Genomic DNA, 17,906 nt, shown 5'->3' with positions numbered 1-17,906 from the left:
GACATCTCGACAAAGTGTGGCGGGAACGGTCAGAGGCGCAAAGGCTTTCACTCAGTGATGGACTATATGGATACGTCCTGCAGTGGGCTGAGAATAGGTTGTCAATAGGTTGACCATGATAATAGTAATATTTAGCAAGTGCGATGGTACATGCGATTTGGGGGAAATAAATATTTGGTATCAATGTGTACGAAAGCTCATGCATGCTCCATGAACGCCCCGGTCGCGGATTAAATAGCAAATGCCCTCCCTATGCAAATCGCTTCACCATGGAATCAATAGACTGATGGGAGTTTTCAAGAATAGCTTTCATCCCCATAGCACTCCGAAACATGTCAGCTTCGTTCATGCAGATGTGACATCCATGGCGTCCGGCTTCTCAACATACTCATCTTTCGGCGCAGCAGACTCATCGGCAGGAGCTCGGTCTTCTGTGTCATCATTATTTTCACCATCGTCATCTTGCATCTCATCGTCACCGCCATCTTCGTCTTCTTGTGGTTCTTCACCACCAATCTCTGCCTCCGTGGCGCCTTCGCCCTCGCCATTCTCGTTGCCGTCGTCGTCTTCGTCCCCCTCTTCGTCTCCTTCTTCTCCCTCAGCCTCGTCGCCCCCTTCGTCACCACTACCAGCACCGTCATCCTCGGTGTCGCCAGTGCCCGAGACGTCTTTGTTCAATGTTGGGAACATTAAGTTTCCTCCGGTATAATTCTTCGGCTTGGACTCATCGTCGCCTTCGTCGTCACTGTCCTGTGCGTCATTGCGTTCGCTTGGCCGTGCAGTATCGTTGTTTTCTGTGGCTGATGCTTGTGTTCCTGACTCCTGAAGAACAGAAGTGGGCCCTGATGTAGCTGTCACGCTAGGTCTTCGTGGTGTGGGCTGGTCGGGCTCTGTTGCAGTGGCAAATTTGGCTGTGGTACGAGGTCCCAGCTTCAGATTGACAATTGTATCAGCTCGTTTCTGGATGTCTCGGCGAGCAATACCCTTGGTACGCCCGCGCGGAGCTGGAGTGTCCGCAGCTGGGGCAGGGCTTGCTGGCGTTGATGCCTCAGTGGTGGCATCGCCTCCCATGAGGAGATGATCGACCTTCATCTTTTCCTCTATTTTCCTCGTTGACCTGCTCGATGAGTTGAGGCATGTTGAGCTCGTAAATTCGGGCATACAGATCCGCGACAAGATCTTCAAACATGGTGACCTTCATCAAGTTGTTGTTGAGCTTCTTTAGCTCCAGAGAATCGCGAATCAGCTCGAGGAGGGGTTGACTCTCTGTCACAAGTTGAGCCAGGCTCTCCAGTCGAGCAGTCTTGGTGGAAAATTCTTCCCAGCCAATCGGCCTGAAGACACCTTCCTCGTGTCCCTCTTTGATGTGCGCAGCTCTGCGAATCATTTTAGCGTAAGTCAAGCAAACATCCTCCCATAACTTGGTGTGATTGATGAAATCGCCTTGTTTCTTCCTCACGCGTCGAAGCAATTGATCTAGACTTGTACGATCGTCGAGTTCGTCGAGGAGACCGACGAAGAAGTACACGTAGCGAGTCGTGTAGACGAAGTGCCTCCCGGGACGTTCGTACTCAGGGCGCCACACTTGGATAGTGAGTGTTTTGGTGAAAATCTGAGACAGCTCTTGTTTCGCGGCGACAGCGGCTGGTGCATCTTTCTGATCATCATAAATGACATGGGCGGCCTGAGAAAGTTAGCAGGCAAGCAAGTTCGAGTCGGAGTTACTGGTGGCCATACCTTGGCGCTCATCCGATGATGCCAATTTGACTTGTCAGCGCTCTTGAACTTCTTGATGACCTCAAGGATATAGGGTTTCCATCCTTCGATGCTATCAGGAGCATCTACTTTGCGGGCCCATGGAGTCGCTAGAAGGACTTTGGCTCCCTCAACGGGCTGTTTTGGCGTTAGTTTGTCAAAGGATGGCACGTAAGCATTTCACTCACTGTCATCTTTCCGCTCACGACTAGCTTATGAACCACAGACAAAAGCTTGTAATGGGGCTCGAAAATTGGGTCAGAACGGGAATCTCTCCGTTGGGGAAGGGCTGCGATGGAATCAAGAAGAGCGTCTATCACATCTCGCATTTCGACCCGCTTTGAAGTCGTCCGTTTCGAGTCGTCGGAATTGAACATCTTCCAGAGGCATTTGCTCAGGAAGTACTGCGTTCTGTTTGATGTAAGTAAGTCAAAATTCGAAGACACCGAGATGGGAAAAACTGACATCCAGCGATTAGGTTTATCGGAGATTGCCCTGCGGAGAAGATTGCTGGCAAAGTTCCAGACCGAGTACAGAGACATCTCTTTGAATGGCTGGCTTTTGTACATCTGCTGGCTCTCGGCGTTGCTGAAGTGCCGCGAGAAATCGACAAGGCCAAATGCACCCATCGAAAGCGGTTCCCGAGAAGACGAGTACATGCGAATGCCGAAATCGGTGTACAGATCCGATAAAAGCGATCGAGTTTCTGTCGTTGGCTCAGCGGTTCTGATGGCTGTGGATACCGCCATTGCATAACAATGAATTGCATATCGTTGAATGGTTGCCAGGTCACTACGATTGTTGTTTATCTTGTCCGCAGCCCAGGTAATGTCCTCTTCCAACTTAGCATCATATGCCTGCGCGAGCCTGTACCAGGTTTCCCATCTTCCAGTTCCATGGTCTAGATCTTGTCTGAAGAAATTGACAGCATCATCAAGTTCCGAGGTTGATCCTGGACCAAGCCGTTTTTGAGATTTGAACTTGGTAAGCGCGGCATGACCGAGTAGGAAATACCAGCCCTTCGCCGCAATGTGTGCGTTTTCGCCAGGCACGGTCATCATTGAAAGGTCTGTTACTCCCTGAACGGCGCGAAGAAGATTTGAGGGATTAACCGGAGCCTTGATGTAGGCATTAAACACTCGGCGATTGAAGCTCATTTGCGGTGATTGTGATGGAAGCTTTGCGGGGCCAATCGCTTGCTGCATTTTCTCAATAGTCGTCTTCAAGTCGGACTTTGATAGGTCCTTCATGTTCATCTTCTGTGCCTGTCTCATAACGAAATCGATCATCATGATGGCTGTAGGGCGATCCAGTTTCTCAGGGGAGCAACCATGATCCGCAGTCCCGTCGAACGGCGAGAATTTGATACCATGGAGGTCGAAGAGAACTTGGCAGACGTCGAGTTCATAGTCTCCCTGCGTCTCCAGATCTAATAGCTCTGATTTGATGAGCTTCAAGAAACGCTTTTGTGAGTATCTGCACATGGAACGAATGCCAAGCGCATTATGCACACAGCGAAGTAGCTGAATGCGATCTTCCAAAGGTTCGTCAAAGAGATCTTTGTTTTGAGAAATCGCTTCGACAAACAGGGTATATTGGAGAATCCAGCAGCGAACATATAGTTCTCGCATTCTTTCCTTGAAATTCTCTAACGACTTGGCCAGAGTTCCACGAAACTCACGTCCAGAGATTTGACCTACTCGTACCGAGTCTTCATACAAGATGAAGCTATGAAGCAGCCTTACAAGCCTCGCCAATGCCGACATTGAGGCTTGCAAATGTTCCATGTCCACGCACTGATAGGCCTGTTCTGCCTGTTGAAGAACGAGGGAACAGCCTTGGCCAAGATTCCATCGAGTGACTTAAGCCAGCCTAGCAAGGAAAGCTGTCGCTGTCCGTCAGTTTCCTCAATGTGCTTTGCGTCTTCAAGTTCTGTCATGATGGTTTCCATACTTCGAAGGTAGCAGGACACGACCTTAGGAGGATAGTCGATGGCTTGGTATGCTTCTTGTAGTCTTCGCCAGAGGAACAAGCGTAGGGTAGCGTCTCCACGGTCAAGGAAGGAAGCCATCTCGCCAAGATGTGAGGATGGGCCATGTAGGTCATTCTTTTCCGATGAGCCTTCCGCATATTCAATGCAGGAGGGCTCAAGGATAGGCTCAATTGCTTCAATCAAGGATACTGGATCTTCAGATTCGGAGTTGAAAACCTTGGCAAAGAAATCCATGCACTTGAGCTTCAGCACTTCTTGATCGATAGTAGCTGCAGAAATCTCAAAAAGAGCAGAATTATTCACAAGGTTAATGATCGGGTCACCGATCGATTGCAGAATGAGTTTTAAATCTTGAAGACAAAGCAAAATGTGCTCGCGCTGAGACTCGCCAGCAAGGTTGAGATGGAATGTCGATGTCCATAGATGGCGAAGAGCAAGGTTTTGTCGGCATTCATCGGACGGGCAGTGAACAATGAAGTGATCCAGAGAAGACCTGGCGAGCATTCCCCATCTGGCCAAGCGATCACATTGTGCTAATCTTTTCTCTTGGCTAACATCACTGCTTAGGTTCTCAACGGAGGCAAAGATGTCCAAATGAAGCTCGTAGATGGACTGGATCATGTCCAGCTCAAAGAAATAGCTGATCTTGTAATGAAAAGGTGCTTCATCATTCGACTTCAGAACGCGACTTTCAAGATTTGCAACAAGCTCGTCCAGCCGGGAATAGAGAAATTCGTCCTCTCGAACCAAGAGATCCAGGACAGTCTCTTTCAGCCCACTGGGCCATAGGAAACACTCGTACGTCGACTTCATGACCGGCCACTGCGAGGCATTGTCTCCAAATTCTGGCATGAGTAAACGCTTGAGCCATTCAAATGACGTCTCATGCGGATGCAACCACTCGTTATTGACTGAATCTGAGAAGGCGTTCAATTGATCTCCAGAAGGCAATTCTTCATGAAATAGCTGCTTGCGAGTCGAAATCCTTGAATGCTCTAGGAAGACTGCCAGGCCAGACTTGCTGGTTCCTCGAATATCCTTCAAAGATGAAAGGTCGTCTTTTTGTTGCATCAAGCGTGACTTAGCGTCATTCCAACCCTTGAGGATGCCTCGTAGGTCATTGAGTAGTCTCGACTCCGGCTCCTGAGGGGTTACATCGGTATCGATCGCAGCTGCTGTCTTTTTTCTCAGATCTTGGATGCTTCCTAGTGCTTCGATGCCAACTTTGGAATATAGAGGGCTGACCGTGTTGAACATCCAGTCATCTGCATTGACGAATATCTCCAAGCGACTTTCGTAGTATTTTTCTTGATCGAAAGCAATCTCTTCCGGGACGACCAATGCATCCGCGTTTGACTCACGCGCTCGCGTTCGGCGACTTTTCATTCTACCTCCCTCTAGATGCTCGTCATTTGCAGCTGATGTTGATGATCGTTTACGAGTTCCAGATGGAGATTTGGGTTCGTTCTCGTCAGCATCGCCATCGTCTTCAGCAGCTTGACTTTCGGGAGGCTGCACAGCGGAAAGCCCCTCTAATGACTCCCTGAGCTGCTTTTCAGCACTCTGGTCAATGGAGGATTGTTCTCCGGGTGCCTCCAGAGGTTGTTCAGTAATGTCCTTGGCGGGCTTGTCGGGCTCCGTGGCCGGCTCATGTACTTGCACCATGTCCACATCTTCATCCTTGACTTCCGTTTCGCCGCTATCAAGTTCAGGTCCTTTTTCTGCGTCATCCATTTCTATAGATTCGGCCGCTTCCAATCCACTCCGCGGTAAGTTTATCCGAATGGACTGACTTAGAGCGGCAGCCGAGGATTTTTCATCCTCATCATCAAGTGCTTGACGGATAGCTTTCCCAACTGCCTCCCATGTCGAAATGGACGGAGTTATCTCCCGTCGTGAAGCGGATATCGCAAGGGGGCCTTTAGACGGATCAAGCGACTCCAGATCAGCTGGAAGATTGGGTAGGTAGGGATATAAGTCTTCATGTTGCTTGAGATATTTCACGAGGGCTTTCTTCGGTTTCTTCACGGGAATTAGGGATGCAGATAGTCCATCGAAAAGAGACGTGAGGGTGCTTCGTAGGCGTTCCTCAGAAAAGATCTCCTCGATACCGAGTTGTTCTGACCGTGTCTCTAGACGATTGTCGTCATCTGCCAGGACACTCTCCAAGCAGAATCGGTTAAGGCGGTAGCTTTCCAGGGCACTGCTGAGCCGTGCGCTTTGTCTCCAAAGATTGAGATCGGTATCATCCCGCTCAAGGGCATCCGCAAATGATCCTATAGCTTCCTTGGTGGCCCTTTTTATCTTTTGTGGTGCGTCCTGTGCATTTTCCTGGCCCGCATGCCGTAAAGTGTCTTCGAGGGAGTCGAGCAGGTATTTGCCGTAATTCTTATAGGAGAGATAGAGCGTCTGGAAAAGACTCGATGTGGAGTCGTTGACATTGAAGGCGACCGAGTCGCTAGGGGTTTCGTCGACAGGTCCAACGCTTTGCGCATCTAGCTGCGCTGCCTGCTTGAAGTCCGAAATGGATTCAGGGTATTTAAAGATCTCCGAGCCGAGAAGAGCTTCATAGGCTTCCGCAGCTTGTGGGTAGAAGTCAGGGCCTTGTGCATGAAGTTTCAAAGCATTCTGATATAGCTTCAGAGCCTCTTCGATCTGCAGTTCCTTGGTATCGTCGACCTCCTCTTCGACGGCATCGTCGGGCTCAACGTTCAGAGCGACCCAGCTCGCCATGATGCGACCTACGCGCAAGGCGTCTTCAAGGATTGATAAAGACAATAATTTAGGCCTCCGGCATTGCAGGAAGCCCTCGATGCCGGCAGATCGAAAAAGTAGTTCAAAGGAGACACGAAAGACGCAGCTCTAAATCGCGGTCGGCGCGTTGGCCCAAACGGGCAAAGACGCTCTCCGCCTTGTTGCCGTGTTGCCTGACGCTCTTTCAGGCAAACAGTCGTCGACAACAACTTCCCCTCGCCAACTTCAAAGCAATAAAAGCACCACGCCGATCTTTGACGGATACTCTTTCAAATATTCGGTCCTTTTCACTGTTGATACCACTTCGCGCTTGCAGGCGCCATGGTTGCGCCAGCTGTTCCCGAGTAGGTGTGCTCCTGAACCCCCGGTTTACGTGTTCCCCGGAAGTGCATGCGCATGTCAATTGCCCGTTTCTAGCGTGGTCTACGATTGCGCAACTAAAAAGAGACATGGACTGACATTTGAGGATGTTTGTAGGATTCATGAGGAGGAGGATATCTTCGTTGCGGTCGATGCGCGAACAGAGTCGCTGCAGAGCTTGCGGGAATTGGGCCCCCGACCTGGTATATTTGATAAAACAACCCAAGGCCAATTCAACTCGTCAGGTACGCAAAAATCTCGTCTCAATCAATGTGCGCGCTCTAGATTCATTACTGACGACTTTTCTCGCAGACCGGCGTGTACCACCATGTCACCGGAATCGATGCCTCCTCGTCCGCCAGCCTAGCAGCATACGTTAACACCCTCACTTTCTCCCCCCTCGATAAGACACACAAAGTAGTATCAGGAATTTACTGGTGAGGGTTTCTCGAATTAGGATCTCTTTCATGCTTTCACTGACAACCGTGCAGCTGCTACAATGCTTTCTCCCACCTGGACATGCGAGTCGAAGTCAAGATCCCCGGAAGTTTGGAAAGTTACTGCATTGACGAGCGCGGTGACAAACGCGTTGCAACCGAGGCGCTCTGGCTGGAAACTTTCTTGTGCGCCGTCTTGAGAGCCTACTTGTACGCCGATGATGGAAGCGGAGATTCAATCAAGAAAATCGTCGGAGTCCGACGCTTCAACCCAGTAACCAACACAGAAATGGAGCATAAGTTCCTCGATGCCGCGGAGAAGCTTTTCTTCCTCGGTATGCTTCATCTCGCACGACATGATTTTGTTTCATTGCTGATAATTTCCCAGGCCGCCAGCTCAGCTCAGACCCGGAAACACAAGTCCCCAACACCGTTAGCAACCACCTGACATCAGGTATCTTGAAATACATCTACACGACCGGCCGATATACTTCTGGTATCAACCTGTTTGAAAAGCTGCGCACGCGCGATGTGGAGGTTTCCTCCCTCCTGGCTCGGGTACAATTGATGGCCGATGAGGAGGTACAGGCGGTACGATTGCTGTATGATGCCCTACAGGATGTTCCAATGGATTATGCCTTGCTTGATTGCCAAGCAGCCTTCTGTAAGGATAAAGGCGAGGGCGAGATGGCCCTCGAGTGCGCGAAGCGGGCCGTGACCGCGGCTCCTAGCGAGTTCAGTACCTGGGCTCGATTGGCGGAGGTATATGTTGGCATGGAGCAATGGGATCTTGCGCTTCTGACCCTCAATTCATGCCCTATGTTCACATATCAGGACAAAGATACTCCACGCATGCCGCAGCCCACTCGCATCATGCTTCCTATCCTTTCAGAAAGCATACTCGATGAAATTGATGAGGGTCAGCCTAAGCAGGGAGACCCTCACGACTATGTTCACCCTTCTTTGCGAAAGTTACACGCCGCCGGCTACCAAGGAACATTCCTGAAGGCTTATAACTTGCTTACAAAAATCGCTGGAGCTATCGGCTGGGACCAGCTCCTGAAGGTCCGTAGCGAGGTCTTTGTCATGGAAGAGGAGTACCGTGTCGAGCGCCAGCATGTCTCAAAGCCTGCGCATTCGCTCGAGGCGGAGATCAATGGAGATGGAGTCGAGAGAGAGGAAGAAGACGAGGAAGACACCGGCTCTGTCACAGGTCCCGGGCCTGCAGCAGCCTCTGGGACTGCGGCCAATGGCGCCGGTGACGAAGCCGATGCGGAGAACTCCATTGAGCGTCCTGAGCAATCAATGGCCTCCGAGGTTGTGACATCGGCCAGCGATGATGTAATTTCCCCCCTACACATAGTCACGCCTTGATTGATTATTGACTTTTCGAACAGCCGGATCCGAATCATACTGCATACACTCAGTTCCGGAATAAGCGCCTGTGTGAGCGCTGGCTAGACAACCTTTTCATGGTACTTTACGAAGACCTTCGTATCTACACCATCTGGCGAACTGAGATGGCTCAGTTCCGCCAGCAAGCCATGGAGTACAAGAAGTCCGCCACGGAGTGGGAAATTCTCGGCGAGCTCGCAGAACGCCTGGGTCACTTCGACGAAGGTATCGAAGCCTATCAAAATTGCTTATCAATTCGCTTTTCGCCCAAGGCCATGCGTGGAGTTTTGAAGCTGTATGAGAAGAAGAACGACACAAGAGGTATGCTGGGCGCATTGATCCGTTTGATCGCGTGGCAGTATCGCTGGTACTCTGAGGTAAGAATCGAATTATCCAACAGGTGATACGCAATGCTAACTGTTTCAAGTTCTCTCCCGAACTTCTGTACCTGGTGCGCAAGCTGATCGAGGATGAGGGTGCCGTCAAGGTGCGGAGCATCGTCCAGGCAACCAACCTGCCTCAGCCCGTTCTGGATCTCACACATCAATACTGCCAACTCTGTGCTACCTTCCGCAGCAGCGGCAGCGATACTTGAATTTCGTTCTGGCAAGCTGGATATGGCAGACTGCTTTGATTGCGAGAAAGAGCGATGCCGACAGGACTAATGACCATGTTAGATTTTGTTATCTCTATAATTCTCCTGTTACTCGATTTGTTATCATACGTAACATAGGCTAGAAGGTATATACTAGGTGTTATTAGTTTCTTCCCATTCTTTATCGTCGTGAACAGAGAAGTGACAACAGTTGTAAGGGTTCGATGCCATCACATGACTACAATGGGCGAGGTCTCAAAGAGACTCCAAATAAGCCCTAAGTGCTCAAGTGGATATCGACCATAGACACTAGAGCCAAATGCCCTAAAAGCAAGCGCAAACCCCTCATGAACAAGCTTTTGAATAGCCCTGTTCTTAGAGAAAACATACTCACTACATTGGAGGCCCAGCCAGTTACAAGTCTACCAACTGGAAACGTGAAAGTGACAGAACTAGCCAGGTCCAGGTACCGACGGTACCTCGAACACTCCGGCCAAATCATGTATATAAGAGTCGAAGACTAGACGGAAGCTTACAGCCACCACATTCAAAGCTGGACTTCCACGCGAGCCAAATGGTCTCGACATTACTCCTCCTCCGCAGCATCAACCTCAGGGAGGTCCGATTCCTTAGGAACGTCGCCTCCCTTAGCCTTGGCTGCTGCCGCTGCAGGGCCACTAGTCTCAGCCGTATCCTCGACTTCCTCTTCTCCATCCTCATCGGCATCGTCGCCATTCGCGCCGTTCTCCTTCTCTTCGGCCTCCTCCTCGACCTCCTCTTCAACCTCCTCATCATCGGCAGCAGGGGCGGTCTTTCGCTTCTTGGCCTTGGGAGGGGCTGGTGTGGCAAACAGTCAGTCAACAAATCCGTTTCACATCGATGGAAGCAACACACACCTTCTTCGACCTCTTCCTCATCTTCCTCGTCCTCGTCATCCTCATCTCCCTCCTCTTCCTCGCCCTCGTCGCTCACATCTGAAGCTTCAGGCTCGGAGTCTTCATATCTATGACCATGCGCGGTCCAGTTAGCGGTCATTTCTCTACGGTATGGGATGGTCTTTGGGTAGGATTAACTGCGCATGGTGATGCGATCAATGCGCGACCATCCGGGAGTATGCAGTAAGAAGCCAATGAATTGGCGCAAAACCCGACAGGCGCGCGCCGGGCTAATTGAGTCGGGTCCTTGGGGGTAGAGATGAATGGCGCGAGCTTACTCTTCTTCTTCTTCACTCTCGTCGCTAGGGAGAGCCTGGAGCTTCTCCTCGGCATCTTGCTTTCTCTTGCGAGTGGACATGGTGGATAATGTATGAGGTATTTAGATCAATTCGAGTAGTAGAGGTGCGTAGAAGATGAGAGGGGGGGGGAAGGGTGGAAGTGTAAGTGTAAGAAAAGGAGATTGCAGCTCCCTTTCGACACCAGGATAGGGTTCCAGGGTTCCGGAGCTCCAAAGGGGGAACCAAGGGAGAGGGGAACGCGGAGGGTGACGACATGGGGGTCGATAGCTTACACTACCATTTTGTGGAGACGTGCGTGGCCATGGGTGCGGGAGTGCGTGCCTCTCTGCTTACTATCGGGATTCTATCAAACATTCCCTCCCGCTTAGACCTTCCGAGGTTCAGCTGTGCCCTGTGCGTCTTTTATCTCTTCACTCTGGCTTATTGCGCCAAGAATTCAAAGTTGGCCATGCTCGGGTCTAACAGGTGCTCGTCGAGTCCAAAACCATACGTCCCAACCATGTCGTAGATCAGGTCGGGAGGCGGGAATCCCTGCGCCATCGCATTCGCACCCCCTGGCACTTCCACGGCGCCCCCATTGCTAGTGCCTACCTGCCATGCAGCCTCCCAGGAGTCGAATCGCTCGAGCATCTTGCCCAGCCCACGTGCAATGTGCCGGGTCAAGTGCCGCTCTCCTGCAGAGACACAATTCATGAGCTCAATCACGCGCTCAACCAGTCGCCGCACTTGGCGCGCGTTGATACTCAAGTATGCCGAGTTCCAGTTGATTGCGACCTTGAGTAGGAACACGGCGGAAAAGGTCACCATGGTGTGGGTGAAAATGGGGACCCCGACGATCGCGTCGCGGATGTCGGGCTCCTCGAGCACCATGTTTAGACAGGCCATTGCAGATGAAATGGCGATATTGGCGGATTCTTTGCGATCCATTGAGAATACGGGAGTGTTCGACGGGGAAAGACCTCGGAGGGAGAGCGAATTCAGCTGAAATTTCGCAAAATGATAGTGCAGCACCACTCCCTTGGAAGGATACGTCCGCACATACGGGCTGTCGCCTGGAATAGGTTAGAGTCTTGATTCCTCATGCAGGCCAGGAGAGACATACCAGATCGGGGCTGCCAGAGCAACCGCCACTGATCTACAGCAACATTATATACTCTCAATTGACCAAAGTCCTCTTCAGTCATTGATTGTTCCGTATCACTTCCAAAAGTCCGATAGGCCTCGGTCAAAATCATGAAAAGTGCAACCTGGGCCAGCAAGCGTATGTCACCCGCTACCACCATCGGAAATTCAAGAAATGTCTCGTAATTTCGGATAGCTACGTCCTCGTGAATGACAGGTGGCCGCCCATATGCTATGCTGAAGTGATGATCACAGACATACAGCAAGTACCAAAGCTGTGCGCGCTCATATTGATCTGTGTTTCCGCGAGTCAGGCGCTGATAACTTTGGTGCAGGCCCATTTCTGTTGCAATGCGCACTGCGTGTCCGGAGAGTTTCCAGCTCAATTCTGACAGCCAGAACGCGCCAACACAGAGACCACGGATATCATCAAGGGTGTGGGCCCGCGTAAGTGCCATTCGAGACACCAACGACACATACTCGTTATAGCATCGATTCAGTGTGTCGGTGCGGTTAGGAATATGAAGCGCCGCAACAGTCAACACTGCGGCAGATAGAAGAGTTGATGCGCGACGAACCGAGGTCAGATCTCGGTGGACCAGAATGATCCCGCCCCAAAGCAGCTGGTTCATGGTGCGACTGAAGTATGCAAAGAGCTCTTCCGCCTCGTGGAGGGAAATCAATCCCCTCGTAATGAAGTCTTCTTCCAATAGGGTCTTCTTGGGTGCCTCAATGTGGTTATTACGTAGATTGCGCAACTTAGTAACCTCGTATAGACTGCGCATAGGTGCTGGGACCAATTCTGGATTTTGAAGATCGGGTTCCGGAGATGGTTCCCTGGTGACATCCATCACCACCCCCGGTTCGTCATGAGGGGTGACATGTGATTGCGATTGCGATTGCGACGCATCAATAGATGTTCGGTGGCCATGGTGTGAGGCAGCAGGGCTAGGTCCATTGCGACTTTCTCCGGTCGAGTAGGTTGAAAGATCAGGGAGTCCTGCTTGTCGCAGAAGTTGCGATACTGCCGACTGCAACTGCTGCATCGTGGCAGTCGCCTGAGACTTCCATCTATCGCGAATTGAATTAGCTCACGGTCCCTTGCGACAGCTCGGAGTATTCCCCGGAGCGCGGGGTTAGCAGGCGTACATTCCGTCGTCGTCGACAAATTTCTGCGAAAAGTCATTGACGACGCATTTGATACCGCTGCGAATACATTTTGTGCAATTTGTTTCCCCTGATCGGAATTCGCAGCGAATCTTGTGGCGTTTACACTCAGCGCCTTATCTGGGGTCAGCCAATGCGCCGATGCGGGGAAAGTGAACACTCACATGCGCGAGCCTTGGAGATCTTGGGTGCTGGTCTTGAATCCGCATTACCCTGGGCGAATCCAGACCAGCTTCCGTCGAGGAGCGTTTGAGTGGGGACGAAGCATCCATGAATGAATTCGGTGATGCTCCGGGGGAGGTTAGGGGCAAAGGTGTTGGCGGGGGAAAAGTCGGGGGAGGCCGAGGGTGGGTTTTCACAGTGTGCCCTCATTTCCCTGGGCTCAGCGCTGGAGACTCAGACTCTGCGCACTTGCCATGTGAAATTCGGGTCTCTTGTTGACTGCTCGTCTCTTGCTTCCCAGGTTGGCTACCCTTAGCCAGTCGACTAAAGTTTGTTCCCTGTTCCTGGCCCAGATTCCCGCATAGACTACCGAACATCTAAAATGTTTCCCCAGTGGCAGTCCGCCAACATTGAAGCGACAGGCATAATCTAAATAGCTTCCCTAAGTTGGGTTTGTTGAGCGTAGGTGTTGCAGAGAACCCAGGTCCAGATCCACCAGAGAAGAGCGACCGGCCCAAGTCCGGTGCGGAAGGTTGACAGTGGACCGTCTCGGACTTGCTGCGAACAATGCGGAGAGACTAGGGGAGCTTCCATGCGCTCATAAATTCCTGGAGGGGCCAACTTCTATTCAATCAACTCTCCGTTCTTTTCTAGCATCATGCACATTCTCATTACAGGTGCCGCCGGGTTCATCGGCCAACTACTTGCCAAAGAACTATTGAATGACTCAGAATACCGCATTACTTTGACCGATATCCACCAACCGCCGATTCCCCAGGGCGTCCGTTACCCCGAGAATGCGACTGCAATAAAAGCCGATCTTCTCGCGGGTGCAAAAGATGTCGTTGACTCTTCACTCGATGCCGTCTATGCCTTCCACGGTATCATGTCCTCCGGCTCCGAGGCCAATTTCGATCTAGGCATGAGCGTCAACGTGGACGCCACGCGCAACCTGCTCGAGGCATTACGACACACCTGCCCCGGAGTGCGGGTCATCTACGCATCTAGTCAAGCTGTCTATGGTCAACCATTGCCCGAGGTGGTGACCGACAGCGTCATTCCGACCCCGGAGTCCTCGTACGGCGCCGAAAAGATTATCTGTGAGACTCTGATCAACGAGTACACCCGTCGCAAGTTCATCACTGGCTTCACTCTTCGTTTCCCAACTGTCTCGGTTCGTCCGGGTGTACCTACTGCCGCTGCTTCATCCTTTCTCTCTGGCATGATCCGTGAGCCTCTGGATGGCAAGGAGTGTGTTATTCCCATTGAAGACCGTTCGTTCAAGTCGTGGCTCTGCTCGCCCAAGACTCTTGTCTACAATCTTCTTGTTACTTTCCGTCTTCCCGGAGACTCTGTTCCCCCGCATATCCGTCAGATCAATGTTCCTGGTATCTGTGTGACCGTCCAAGGAATGATGGATGCGCTCGAAAAGGTTGCTGGTAAGGATAAACTGGCTCTACTCCGGGAGAAGGAAGACCCTGCCTTGGTACCTATTCTCAAGTCGTGGCCCACGCAGTTTGATAATACCCAGGCCATTTCACTGGGCATGAAGCGGGATGAGTCTTTTGAACAGACAGTGCTGGACTACAAGGTGCATTTAGAGAGCTCCTGATCATGTGTATACCACGCAAAGATAGAAGTTAACTTCGTAAATACGCAATTACTATACTATTTCCCTCTGCTCAAACTTTATCGTTTCTCCTGACTGGAAGAAGCTCGTTTGTGCTGATCAGCAGACTTTTATCCCGTGGGCTCAAGGGCGAGGGCTCACTTGGATCTTAAGCTGGTAGAAAGGTATTTTACACATTTTCTGGTTTTATTCAAGCCGTGCCGAGGCAGTATTATTCCCAAAATGAACGAGTAAAAACAGAATCCATCAATCGAAATCATCACATATGAAAATCCAACGCCTCAGCCGGTATCTTTGTATCCTGCCCATGGTATATCGGATCCATCCCAGTTTGCAAGAAGAAAGGGGAGAAAAATTCATAAAAGTCATGACAAGAGAGACATTGGATGGTTTAAATCTCGCTCTCAGGAGCTAGATCAAATTTCCTCGTCGGAAGTTTCTTCGGCTTCTTGCTAGGCGAGGAAGATGGTGAAGCTGGTGTGAACATGCTGTCCGTGAGATTCAACTGGTTCATTCGTTGTAAGGCATTCTCGATGTCACTTTCTCGGCCCAGGAGGTTGGATGGTGCAGGATTCTGCGATCGAGGCTTGCGGGTGGGTGAGTGAGAGCGCAGCTCGCGTTCCAGGGTTGCAAGGCGACGACGTAGCTGCTCGTTCTCGATCTCGAGCTCTTCCACTCTTTGGTCAGACGTTGGTTCGGGGTCTTCGAAGACTATTAAGAGGGTTAGCTACACCTGAAGAAAGGGCTGGACATCTTTGAACTGACTATTGAATCCTCGAGACACCAGCTCAATCTTCTTATCAATATGCTCGTCATTACGACCAGCCTAGTAATCGTCAGTACATGCAGACGGAAACAGTAAGATGAGGCACTTACCTGCTCATCCCAGGCCTTTTGCCATCGTTTTCGCTCATCTTCCATCATCTCATCCATTTCGGCCCAGCACTCTTCGCGGACTTCTTGTTCAATCATCACGCATCGGTCCTCAGCGGCTGCAAGCCTGATCTCCACCTCGGACCGCAGAATTTCTTCCTCGGCAAGTCTCACAGCTAGACCGTGGCAATCCTTGGTCAGTCTTGTAATCTCCAAAGCAGCGCGCTCCAACTCTTCAGCCTGGGCAAAGTTGGGCGAAATACGTCCACTAGCGGACCTTTCCTTGCCGGAGACAGCCGACAGGATAGACTCGGTGACTGATGGGATACGAGGAACCGTCACTTCGCGGGCTAACGCGGAATAACGCAGGATTTGGGAGGTGGCATTGAAGTCACCCAGAGGATCGGCTGTCACGACCATGATAGCCTTCTGCGGATGAAGGCCCCGGGACATTTGATTGGATGAAGGGAAAGAGTTGGAAAACAGAAGCTCCGTCAATTTACACTGGCGGAAAGGGACAAGTGCAGTCTGTTGGTGATTAGGTTTTGCTGGTCAACCAGGACATGATTAGAGCTTACCTTGAATCCATCTTGCAAGTTGCTTTGCATTTGAAGACATTGCCCCAAGTACATCAGACTTTCGTTAATCTTACCAGCCTCCGCGAGGGTGGCGCCTGCAGTTTTCGCGGTCCTCGCTCGCTCAGAGCCTATTCATGTCAGCATAATTGGTCATTTCAGTCGTGCAGCTACACTTACCAGCTAAGTCAACAACTGTGAGTGTATTTCCAACCCAGCTGGCTTCCCCGTATCGTTTGCTATGTGTCAATTTCTTGACCTCGAGACAGAAGAAACCATGGCTGCGAGAGCTGACACTATTGGCGCCCGTACCGGTGACCTTTCGCTCGGTCAGGCCAACTTCAAGAATAGCCAAAGCTTCCTCGTATGAGCTGCAAGCAATCTTCCTGAGTCCCGCAACAACTTTGCGGTCGGGTGATCCCTCGGTAGGTTTAAACAATAAAGGACGACGTCGATCTTTTTGCTGGTTATTTCCGCGGGACATGGCACTTCCTTGGCCAGGAACAATTGAAGGGGTCAAAAGGTCAAAAATTCGATCGTTGTAGACCTCATACATGGATACCAAAACCACATAGTCGGATTTGTCATTCAAATCCACTGTCAGATGACTCACATCGGGCATTCGAGGAGCGGCAATAGGACGTTCACGCTGCTGGCGGCGGGGAAATATTAATGCAGGTGTCGGTTCCTGAAAGACATAAAGTCGTAATTTAGCTAAACGACTCTCAAGCGGATTGAAACGAATGAAGGGGATAGGATTAAAGGGTCCTGGCGACATCTCTCCAAGTTGCTCAGTCGATTGTTGGCCAGAGGCGGATCGAACCTTGCGATTGTGGCTGGATGTTTGAGCTGCCTTTTGAGAACTCCCAGTGTATCTTTGAAGTCCAGGGAGGCCGGTTCCAGAATCAGGTGATCGCTTACGCAGTGATTCTTGGGGGCTGTTCAGGGATTGGGGGCTTCGTACCGTGAGTGGGGTGTTTGCACGGCCAGGGCTCATGGGAGTTTGGGCCCTTGAGTTGCGGCCTCCGTTGGGATCGCCGTAGACAGCTTCCAGGAATGTCTGAGCAGAGAATAATTGAGCCTCGGAGGCATCTGACGCAGCCAGAGAGGCAAGCATCATGGGACTGATGCTACCGTCCTCGGTCTTCACAGTGGGCTCCAGCGATCGGAAGATGACATCCAGGGCCATTTGGGTAAGACCCCGCTGGGACTTGGATCCTAGGATGGTGTGGCTCTGCATTGTCTCAATACATTAGCTCCACTCTCCGATCGAGAGGACAGCATACCGACCTTTCCACTGCCTGTAACTCCCAGAGTAGCGACCAATCCATCCCGGTTTTCTTTCAAGACTCCCCTCACCAAAGACTCCATCCCAGTGTCGTGGAAGACATCTAACTGCGACGCGTTCTCCTCGAAGACCTTTGTGAAACCAAATCTCTCGATAGCGCGTTTCCGAGATTCGCTGGGAGGTTGAACTGTGATGTGTGTTGGGATCGGTGCGACAATCTCGCCGTCATCTTGAGATGACTCTGGCGGCTCGACCGTGAGGAATCGTTCGTTTTCATCGTGTTGCGCATAAGGAGGTCGCAGGCGAAGGTAGACCTGGAACAGCGCCGATTGGGGCTGTTTGGACGACATGACGAAATTGTCTGGAAGCATAGCTCCAGCGCACATTGGTGGTGGAGGTCAGAGATCAAAAGTCGAAACCCAAATGCAAGCATGTCCACAGATCTCCGCCGCGCCATCCTGATGTGGTAAGGTGCGGTGTTGTCAGGGCAACCTGTTCACCTCTACAAGACTATAGATCGATCGCACCCTCAAAGAAGATATTGTTATCTACAGGTCCTCCATAAT

The 17,906-nt window shown here is 51.2% G+C and overlaps 6 protein-coding genes across 6 annotated transcripts; 2 read left to right on the top strand and 4 right to left on the bottom strand.

Annotated features, from left to right (window-relative positions):
• Positions 1–345: 345 nt before the first annotated feature.
• hir3 (putative transcriptional corepressor of histone genes (Hir3)) lies at positions 346–6,481 on the bottom strand (the record flags this gene model as incomplete). The annotated part of the gene is made up of 6 exons (XM_056962096.1): positions 346–1,117; positions 1,164–1,684; positions 1,738–1,893; positions 1,944–2,166; positions 2,221–3,451; positions 3,553–6,481. The coding sequence occupies 6 exons, from the start codon at positions 6,479–6,481 to the stop codon at positions 346–348; spliced, it is 5,832 nt and encodes a 1,943-aa protein (XP_056827099.1).
• Positions 6,482–6,823: 342 nt separating this feature from the next.
• N7477_000432 (ChAPs family protein) lies at positions 6,824–9,289 on the top strand (the record flags this gene model as incomplete). Its single annotated transcript, XM_056962095.1, has 7 exons — positions 6,824–6,846; positions 6,969–7,107; positions 7,175–7,299; positions 7,354–7,634; positions 7,688–8,640; positions 8,697–9,071; positions 9,122–9,289. The coding sequence occupies 7 exons, from the start codon at positions 6,824–6,826 to the stop codon at positions 9,287–9,289; spliced, it is 2,064 nt and encodes a 687-aa protein (XP_056827098.1).
• Positions 9,290–9,875: 586 nt separating this feature from the next.
• Positions 9,876–10,582, bottom strand: N7477_000431 (uncharacterized protein; the record flags this gene model as incomplete). Its single annotated transcript, XM_056962094.1, has 3 exons — positions 9,876–10,126; positions 10,186–10,292; positions 10,503–10,582. 3 exons carry the CDS (start codon positions 10,580–10,582, stop codon positions 9,876–9,878), a joined length of 438 nt encoding a protein of 145 aa, XP_056827097.1.
• Positions 10,583–10,943: 361 nt separating this feature from the next.
• On the bottom strand, positions 10,944–13,184 carry N7477_000430 (putative C6 transcription factor; the record flags this gene model as incomplete). The annotated part of the gene is made up of 4 exons (XM_056962093.1): positions 10,944–11,575; positions 11,626–12,716; positions 12,795–12,927; positions 12,977–13,184. 4 exons carry the CDS (start codon positions 13,182–13,184, stop codon positions 10,944–10,946), a joined length of 2,064 nt encoding a protein of 687 aa, XP_056827096.1.
• A 448-nt stretch (positions 13,185–13,632) lies between these two features.
• On the top strand, positions 13,633–14,586 carry N7477_000429 (SDR family oxidoreductase; the record flags this gene model as incomplete). The annotated part of the gene is made up of 1 exon (XM_056962092.1): positions 13,633–14,586. The coding sequence occupies one exon, from the start codon at positions 13,633–13,635 to the stop codon at positions 14,584–14,586; it is 954 nt and encodes a 317-aa protein (XP_056827095.1).
• A 409-nt stretch (positions 14,587–14,995) lies between these two features.
• On the bottom strand, positions 14,996–17,690 carry N7477_000428 (uncharacterized protein; the record flags this gene model as incomplete). The annotated part of the gene is made up of 6 exons (XM_056962091.1): positions 14,996–15,315; positions 15,370–15,430; positions 15,481–16,005; positions 16,056–16,183; positions 16,233–17,286; positions 17,343–17,690. The coding sequence occupies 6 exons, from the start codon at positions 17,688–17,690 to the stop codon at positions 14,996–14,998; spliced, it is 2,436 nt and encodes an 811-aa protein (XP_056827094.1).
• Positions 17,691–17,906: the final 216 nt, after the last annotated feature.

Source organism: Penicillium maclennaniae, assembly GCF_028827695.1.
Source record: "Penicillium maclennaniae strain IBT 15551 chromosome Unknown utg000001l:1.0-3280838.0:1.0-3283122.0, whole genome shotgun sequence".
In the NCBI taxonomy this organism is placed as follows: domain Eukaryota; kingdom Fungi; phylum Ascomycota; class Eurotiomycetes; order Eurotiales; family Aspergillaceae; genus Penicillium; species Penicillium maclennaniae.
This window is presented reverse-complemented; position numbering and strand designations above follow the sequence as displayed.